Genomic DNA, 10,000 nt, shown 5'->3' on the forward strand with positions numbered 1-10,000 from the left:
CACGTCACACAATGTGTTGCTGTCAGGATGACTACAGTTAACACACGTCACACAATGTGTCGCTGTCAGGATGACTACAGTTAACACACGTCACACAATGTGTCGCTGTCAGGATGACTACAGTTAACACACGTCACACACTGTGCCGCTGTCAGGATGACTACAGTTAACACACGTCACACACTGTGTTGCTGTCAGGATGACTACAGTTAACACATGTCACACACTGTGTCGCTGTCTGGCTGACTACAGTCAACACATGTCACACACTGTGTTGCTGTCAGGATGACTACAGTTAACACACATCACACACTGTGTTGCTGTCAGGATGACTACAGTTAACACACATCACACACTGTGTTGATGTCAGGCTTACCTCAGTTAACACACGTCACACACTGTGTTGATGTCAGGCTTACCTCAGTTAACACACGTCACACACTGTGTTGATGTCAGGCTTACCTCAGTTAACACACGTCACACACTGTGTTGATGTCAGGCTTACCTCAGTTAACACACGTCACACACTGTGTTGATGTCAGGCTGACCTCAGTTAACACACGTCACACACTGTGTTGATATCAGGCTGACCTCAGTTAACACACGTCACACACTGTGTTGATGTCAGGCTGACCTCAGTTAACACACGTCACACACTGTGCTGATGTCAGGCTTACCTCAGTTAACACACGTCACACACTGTGTTGATATCAGGCTGACCTCAGTTAACACACGTCACACACTGTGTCGCTGTCAGGATGACTACAGTTAACACACATCACACACTGTGTTGCTGTCAGGATGACTACAGTTAACACACATCACACACTGTGTTGCTGTCAGGATGACTACAGTTAACACACGTCACACACTGTGTTGCTGTCAGGATGACAGTTTATACACATCACACACTGTGTTGCTGTCAGGATGACTACAGTTAACACACGTCACACACTGTGTCGCTATCTGGCGTTCTACAGGTACAGTTAACACACGTCACACACTGTACCGCTGTCAGGCTGACTACAGTTAACTCATGTCACACGGTGTGTCAACTTCAAATGTCTTCTATCCCATCAGAGAAAGAAATCTACATGTTCAAATGCATGGAGAAACCAGATGAGACTGTCAAGAAATTGTTACCTGTTTGGCCAAATGGCTGTCAACATTTTCTGAACATATAGGCCTTTTGCCAAGGTCCATATAAAACATCAAGGCATATAAGACCACTGCTTGTTTAGTTAGTATAAAATCATCATGTTACTGAAGTTGTTATGATAACAAAGGAGCGGCAGATGAAGTTGTTTTTTTTCAGAACTTCCAAAAATATATTGGCACAAGCTGCCTTACTTCATATAGTCTGCTTGGCTTCATGGGCTGACGGGTGACCACGATGCCTCCATCCCTACCACTTTGTCTTCTCTCTGCTGTTTTCTGGTTGTTGCTGAGGGCGATGTGCCTTCCACACTTCTTGTGGAACTGGAACACTGCCCCCTGTTGATGTGAAAACATCATCAACATGAAGTGAAAGATTTGAAACACTGCCCCCTGTTGATGTGAAACACTGCCCCCTGTTGATGTGAAAACATCATTAACATGAAGTGAACGTTTTGAAACACTGCCCCTTGTTGATGTGAAAACATCATTAACATGAAGTGAACGTTTTGAAACACTGCCCCCTGTTGATGTGAAACACTTCCCCCTGTTGATGTAAAAATATTATTAACATGAAGTGAAAGATTTGAAACACTGCTCCCTGTTGATGTAAAAACATCATCAACATGAAGTGAAAGTTTCGAAACACTGCCCCTTGTTGATGTGAAAACATCATCAACATGAAGTGAAAGGTTTGAAACACTGCTCCCTGTTGATGTATAAACAGCATTAACATGAAGTGAAAGATTTGGAACACTGCCCCCTGTTGATGTAAAAACATCATTAACATGAAGTGAAAGGTTTGAAACACTGCTCCCTGTTGATGTATAAACAGCATTAACATGAAGTGAAAGATTTGGAACACTGCCCCCTGTTGATGTAAAAACATCATTAACATGAAGTGAAAGGTTTGAAACACTGCCCCCTGTTGATGTAAAAACATCATTAACATGAAGTGAAAGATTTGAAACACTGCCCCCTGTTGATGTAAAAACATCATTAACATGAAGTGAAAGTTTTGAAACACTGCTCCCTGTTGATGTGAAACACTGCCCCCTGTTGATGTAAAAACATCATTAACATGAAGTGAAAGTTTTGGAACACTGCTCCCTGTTGATGTGAAACACTGCCCCCTGTTGATGTGAAACACTGCCCCCTGTTGATGTAAAAACATCATTAACATGAAGTGAAAGATTTGGAACACTGCCTTCTGTTGATGTAAAAACATCATTAACATGAAGTGAAAGTTTTGAAACACTGCCCCCTGTTGATGTAAAAACATCATTAACATGAAGTGAAAGATTTGAAACACTGCCCCCTGTTGATGTAAAAACATCATTAACATGAAGTGAAAGATTTGGAACACTGCCTTCTGTTGATGTAAAAACATCATCAACATGAAGTGAAAGTTTTGTGACTTCATGTTGGGGATATTTCATATTTTGTTTTGTTCTTGGTTTGTTTCGTTTGTTTTGGTTAATACAAAGGGTATTTTATCATAACATGTGATGCTTACACTATCATAATTTCATTACTCATAGTGCACTTGACAAAGCAAATGAGACAAGGACACATAGAGACTGAGACATATACAGAGACAGAATGACGGAAATGTCGTGACACATTATTTATTGTGAATCCAGCCATTTGATACACCCTCTAGCCCCAGCTCCGCCCCAAATAATTGAACAAATAATGACGGGCGCAGTAGCCCAGTGGTTAAAGCGTTGGACTGTCAGTCTGAGGGTCCCGGGTTCGAATCACGGTGACGGCGCCTGGTGGGTAAATGGTGGATATTTTTACGATCTCCCAGGTGAACATATGTGCAGACCTGCTAGTGCCTGAACCCCCTTCGTGTGTATATGCAAGCAGAAGATCAAATACGCACGTTAAAGATCCTGTAATCCTTGTCAGCGTTCGGTGGGTTATGGAAATAAGAACATACCCAGCATGCACACCCCCGAAAACGGAGTATGGCTGCCTACATGGCGGGGTAAAAACGGTCATACACGTAAAAGCCCACTCGTGTGCATACGAGTGAACGCAGAAGAAGGAGGAGAAGAACAAATAATAAAAGATATCTATATGTCCGTAACATTTTCGTGTGAACACAATGGTGAGGAGCCAAGATTGTTCATGGCTACAAACAGCGCCAGACAGTACTCACAGACAGACGTCCTTCATCGTGACTCATTGTGACTGACTGGACGTATCATCGTGTTTCACTGGTACTGGCAGTCTGGCTGGGACTTACAGTCCAGTCTGCTACTGGACTGGGGGTGGGAGTGGAGTGCAAGTCTCGCATGAGCTCTGTCAAAGGACCCTAGCGTTGATCAAAGTGATATATTCATTCAGTCAGTGTACATGTGTACACTGTGTTTTAAGTCACTGTTCCTGATTCAGTGATTAACACACACACACACACACACACACACACACACACACACACACACACACACACACACACACACACACACACACACACACACACACACATCTTTTTATATTGACCCCTTCAGTATCAAAGATCAGCATTGGCACAGCTGCAAACAATATCCTTTAGGGAAAAAAGTGACAACGCACCTGCATTTCATCATTTGCCACTACATCCATGTTGGAAGAAAAATGCACTGTATCACATCCTGGACATGATGGAAGTCTTGTGAAAACCTTACTCTGTGTTCATAGATCTTCAGAAGATTTCTTTTATAAATTACATAATATATTATACATGTTTTAAATAATGTGAAGAAAATTTCTCACCCGCACTTTATCTTTATTAAGAGTGGAGTTTCAGCCAAAAAAAATAAAAAAACTACAAGCAACATTTTCATGAAATTCAAATAATAATAATCTAGATCATGCAAGCACACATTAAACAACAAGTCAAAACTTGTACCTCCATTATCCTCCTCCACCCTACCCCGACTTCTTACTGTACCCACGTCCCCCCCCCCCCCCCCCTCCCCTACTGTACCCACCTCCACCCTCTCCATACTTCTTGCTGTACCCACCTCCACCCTCCCCTACTGTACCCACCTCCACCCTCCCCCTACTTCTTGCTGTACCCACCTCCACCCTCCCCTACTGTACCCACCTCCACCCTCCTCCTACTTCTTACTGTACCCACCTCCACCTTCCCCCTACTGTACCCACCTCCACCCTCCCCTACTGTACCCACCTCCACCCTCCCCCTACTTCTTGCTGTACCCACCTCCACCCTCCCCTACTGTACCCACCTCCACCCTCCTCCTACTTCTTACTGTACCCACCTCCACCCTCCCCCTACTGTACCCACCTCCACTCTCCCCCTACTGTGCCCACCTCCACCCTCCTCCTACTGTACCCCCCTACTTCTTACTGTATCCACCTCCACCCTCCCCCTACTGTACCCACCTCCACCCTCCTCCTACTTCTTACTGTACCCACCTCCACCTTCCCCCTACTGTACCCACCTCCACCCTCCTCCTACTGTACCCACCTCCACCCTCCTCCTACTTCTTACTGTACCCACCTCCACCTTCCCCCTACTGTACCCACCCCCACCCTCCCCCTACTTCTTACTGTACCCACCTCCACCCTCCCCCTACTTCTTACTGTACCCACCTCCACCCTCTCCCTACTTCTTACTGTACCCACCTCCACCCTCCTCCTACTTCTTACTGTACCCACCTCCACCTTCCCTCTACTGTACCCACCTCCACCCTCCTCCTACTTCTTACTGTACCCACCTCCACCCTCCCGATACTGTACCCACCTCCACCCTCCCGATACTGTACCCACCTCCACCCTCCTCCTACTTCTTACTGTACCCACCTCCACCCTCCTCCTACTTCTTACTGTACCCACCTCCACCCTCCCCTACTGTACCCACCTCCACCCTCTCCCTACTTCTTACTGTACCCACCTCCACCTTCCCCCTACTGTACCCACCTCCACCCTCCTCCTACTTCTTACTGTACCCACCTCCACCCTCCCGATACTGTACCCACCTCCACCCTCCCCCTACTGTACCCACCTCCACCCTCTCCCTACTTCTTACTGTACCCACCTCCACCCTCCTCCTACTTCTTACTGTACCCACCTCCACCCTCCCCTACTGTACCCACCTCCACCCTCTCCCTACTTCTTACTGTACAAACCTCCACCCTCCCCCTACTGTACCCACCTCCACCCTCCTCCTACTTCTTACTGTACCCACCTCCACCCTCCCGATACTGTACCCACCTCCACCCTCCCCCTACTTCTTACTGTACCCACCTCCACCCTCCTCCTACTTCTTACTGTACCCACCTCCACCCTCCCGATACTGTACCCACCTCCACCCTCCTCCTACTTCTTACTGTACCCACCTCCACCTTCCCCCTACTGTAACCACCTCCACCCTCCCCTTACTGTACCCACCCCCCCCTCCCCTACTGTACCCACCTCCACCCTCTCCCTACTTCTTACTGTACCCACCTCCACCTTTTCCCTACTGTACCCACCTCCACCCTCCTCCTACTTCTTACTGTACCCACCTCCACCCTCCCCTACTGTACCCACCTCCACCCTCCCCCTACTGTACCCACCTCCACCCTCCCCCTACTGTACCCACCTCCACCCTCCCCCTACTTCTTACTGTACCCACCTCCACCCTCCCTCCCCTACTGTACCCACCTCCACCCTCCCCCTACTGTACCCACCTCCACCCTCTCCCTACTTCTTACTGTACCCACCTCCACCCTCCTCCTACTTCTTACTGTACCCACCCCCACCCTCCCCCTACTGTACCCACCTCCACCCTCTCCCTACTTCTTACTGTACCCACCTCCACCCTCCCCTACTGTACCCACCTCCACCCTCCCCATACTTCTTACTGTACCCACCTCCACCCTCCCCATACTTCTTACTGTACCCACCTCCACCCTCCTCCTACTTCTTACTGTACCCACCTCCACCCTCCCCCTACTTCTTACTGTACCCACCTCCACCCTCTCCCTACTTCTTACTGTACCCACCTCCACCTTCCCCCTACTGTACCCACCTCCACCCTCCCCTACTTCTTACTGTACCCACCTCCACCTTCCCCCTACTGTACCCACCTCCACCCTCCCCCTACTGTACCCACCTCCACCCTCTCCCTACTTACTGTACCAACCTCCACCCTCCCCCTACTGTACCCACCTCCACCCTCTCCCTACTTCTTACTGTACCCACCCCCACCCTCCCCATACTTCTTACTGTACCCACCTCCACCCTCCCCCTACTTCTTACTGTACCCACCTCCACCCTCCCCCTACTGTACCCACCTCCAATCGTCCCCCGTCGCCTTGGTTCAACACCCTGGGACCAAAGTTGCCGGAGGCCAAGCGACGGGAAGGAAGGGGAGTTGAGAAGTACCCGCTTGCCGCTACGTGGGTCATCAACTGGAACATTTTTCAGACAGCCAGGGATAGTATAACAAACATTGTTGACAGGGTAAAATCAAAGTTCTACTCTTCTAAAAATCCTTGCATGCACCACAGCCAAACAGCTTTTCAACACTACGAACAATCTACTAGGTAAAATGAAAAACACTGACTCCTCTCCCTACAATATTTTCGGTGCAGGAACTCCCTCAAAAGTTTTCTGACTTCTTCACCGGCAGAATATCATGCATTCGTGAGAAGCTTGGCTCTGTGGTGTCCCCTTCTTCACCCGTTAACTCTCTCCATACGAACGGCGAAAGAGACGACGTTAACAGCGTTTCAGCCCAATTACCATCATCAAAATATTGCAAGCGGAAGGCTCTTATACCGAAGAGGTGAATGTTGACAAAGAATACCACAATTCTGACGACGGAAGCTAAAGGTTGGGTCATTCAGACACCCACTGGACATCCGAGGGGTCTGTGTAGAGGAGAAGAGAGGACTAGCCGTACTGAGTGAGTTAAAGAACGTGTGTACAGTTGTCCCGTTTTACATTGTTTCCAACCGGTTACTGAAGATTTTGTGAAGAAAGTGTGTCTGAGCACTTGTCCGAAATCCTGTGAGCTTGACCCTGTCCTGTCTTCTTTGTTGGTTGAATGTACTGATGTTCTACTTCCACGTATTACTCATGTCATCAATTCTTCCTTACTCTCTGGTTGTTTCACTGAAAACTTCAAATCTGCCGTTGTACGTCCACTTATCAAGAAACCATCTTTGGATCATAATTGTTTGAAAAATTAACGACCTGTCTCTAATCTGTCTTTTTTTTTATCAAACCTGCTAGAAAAGATCATATTGTCTCAGCTCTTAGCTCATCTGGAACAAAATGGTTTACTTAATTCCCACCAGTCAGCTTATAGACGTGGTCATAGTTGCGAAGCAGCCCTTCTTAGAATAGTGAATGATTTGCTTTCGGGATTTGATGAGGATAAGATATATGTTCTCGCTCTCTTAGACTTGTCAGCAGCTTTTGACACTATCGACCACTCTATCCTCTTGAACAGACTTAAAACTTCCTTTGGTATTCGTGACACTGCACTAGCATGGATCACGTCTTACCTCTCAGATCGTACACAGAAAGTGTGTGTAAATGGTAGATACTCTAGTGCATCTGCCTTAAAATATGGTGTCCCACATGGGTCCGTCCTAGGTCCTGTTCTTTTCGTGCTGTATGCGGATCCTATGTCGGATATCATCAGTCATCATGCGATGTCGCATGAGAGCTTTGCTGATGACACACAACTTTATCGGTCGGCTTCCATAGCTGAATTTGATGCACTGGTGACTCAAACACGGGAGTGCATTGCTGGCCTAAAGGACTGGATGACTCTCAACAAGCTGCAACTAAATGATGATGAGACTGAATTTATGATAGCCTGTCCAAAGAAGTTTCGTCAACATCCTTCCTTTCCTGACTCTGTTCTGATCAATGGCACACCTGTTTCACTTTCTCCTTCTGTTCGCAGTCTTGGTATAATCCTAGACCAGTCTCTTTCCTTCCAACGGCACATTTCGAATATCTGTAAAGTCGCCTACTTGAAACTGCGTAGAATCAGCTCTATCCGCCACTATAAAATAATTATAAAATAATGCTCTGATCCTTCCTTCATCATTAAAATGCTGTGATACACTGTACATGTTATCATGATGCTCTGATACACTGTCCATGTCAGTACAATGCTCTGCTACACTGCCCATTATCATTATAATGCTCCGTTAGACTGATACACTGTCCACGTCATTATACTGGTCTGATACATTATACACTGTCCATGTTATTATAATGCTGCTCTACACTGATACACTGCCCATCACCATCATAATGCTCTGATACACTTTCCATGCCATTATAATGCTCCTCTACACTGATACACTGTCCATGCCATTATAATGCTCCTCTGCACTGATACACTGCCCATTATCATCATAATGCTCCTCTACACTGATACACTGCCCATCATCATTATAATGCTCCTCTACACTGATACACTGTCCATCACCATCATAATGCTCTGATACACTGTTCATGCGATTATAATGCTCCTCTACACTAATACACTGTCCATGTCATTATAATGCTGCTCTACACTGATAAACTGTCCATCATCATTATAATGCTGCTCTACACTGATACACTGTCCATCATCATTATAATGCTGCTCTACACTGATACACTGTCCATCATCATTATAATGCTGCTCTACTCTGATACACTGTCCATCATCATTATAATGCTGCTCTACACTGATACACTGTCCATCATCATTATAATGCTGCTCTACACTGATACACTGTCCATCATTATCATAATGCTCTGATACACTGATGAACTGTCCATCATTATCATAATGCTCTGATACACTGATGAACAGTCCATCATTATCATAATGCTCTGATACACTGATGAACTGTCCATCATCATCATAATGCTCTGATACACTGATGAACTGTCCATCATCATTATAATGCTCTGACACACTGATACAGGCTCACCACTTCATGATTCTCCACCACTTTGATCATATGATGACTGCTATATTTGGTCAGTACCACCTCACCCATCACTTCGTTTTCAGTTTCACTCCATGGAAAACAATCAGTGAGAGACAGAAAGAGACAGAAGGTGAGACAAAGAACGAAGGTAGAGATACCTCAGCAAGCTCAGCACCCGTGACCTTGACCCTGGCCTGAGCCTCCACACTAGACACAGCCTCAGAGCTGATCGCAGTGGTTGCCCTTTTGATGACCTTGACCTGAGCCACTTCAGCCAGAGCCTTCTCCACATGGGACACAGCCTCAGAGCTGATTTCAGTAGTTACCGTCTTGATGACCTTGACATTTTCCGGCAGCAGAGTGCTGTTGACAATATCAGCCACACATTTCTTCATAGCAACAGCCATCTGACCCATGCCACCTGTAGGAGGCATAGACTTTCCTCGTTCAGCAACTGTTCTGTGTGTTGTGACAGCTCCTCGTCCTTGGAACAGATGTGTTCTGCCATCCTGCAAAGCCTGCCTGCTTTCAGTGAACGCCCTCGCAGTTGACTCCTTCGCTTGCTGTCGACTCCTCTTGAGGGCAGCCTGCAGCCGATCAAAGGTCTTGTCCACCTTGGTCAGAGCAGCCTCCATCTGGCTGTCTGTCTCCTGGATGAGGTCATCACGCTCCTGGATTGCCTCATTCAACTTGGTCTCCTGGGCACTCAGCGTTTCCACCAGTCCTTAAAACACTTCTTGTGTTTCAGCCGCTGTCTCCTTCAGATCCTTCACCTCAGGACAGTTCCGATGTTTGGTCGATGAACACAACAAGCAGATGGACTCCTGGTGTGTCGAACAGTACAGCTGGGAGCGCTCACTGGGGTGCCCCTGGCAAGGAGAGGAATAGTTGGCCACCAGCTG

The 10,000-nt window shown here is 46.9% G+C and overlaps 2 protein-coding genes across 2 annotated transcripts in view; both read right to left on the minus strand.

The window, feature by feature from the left end:
* The window catches only part of LOC143276227 (neuralized-like protein 4), a 21,230-nt gene extending 11,497 nt beyond the window's left edge, over positions 1–9,733 (minus strand). Inside the window, exons 1-3 of the mRNA XM_076580698.1 lie at positions 9,257–9,733; positions 6,447–6,563; positions 1,351–1,494 (exon numbers count right to left, since the gene is read on the minus strand). Coding sequence (XP_076436813.1) covers positions 1,351–1,494; positions 6,447–6,563; positions 9,257–9,733 — 738 coding nt within the window. The remainder of the gene's footprint in view (positions 1–1,350; positions 1,495–6,446; positions 6,564–9,256) is intronic.
* Positions 9,734–9,823: 90 nt separating this feature from the next.
* Positions 9,824–10,000, minus strand: part of LOC143276232 (E3 ubiquitin/ISG15 ligase TRIM25-like) — a 6,007-nt gene continuing 5,830 nt past the window's right edge. Inside the window, exon 2 of the mRNA XM_076580703.1 lies at positions 9,824–10,000. This exon is cut by the window's right edge and continues 452 nt beyond it. Coding sequence (XP_076436818.1) covers positions 9,824–10,000 — 177 coding nt within the window.

This window comes from Babylonia areolata, chromosome 31, assembly GCF_041734735.1.
Source record: "Babylonia areolata isolate BAREFJ2019XMU chromosome 31, ASM4173473v1, whole genome shotgun sequence".
Lineage (NCBI taxonomy): Eukaryota > Metazoa > Mollusca > Gastropoda > Neogastropoda > Buccinidae > Babylonia > Babylonia areolata.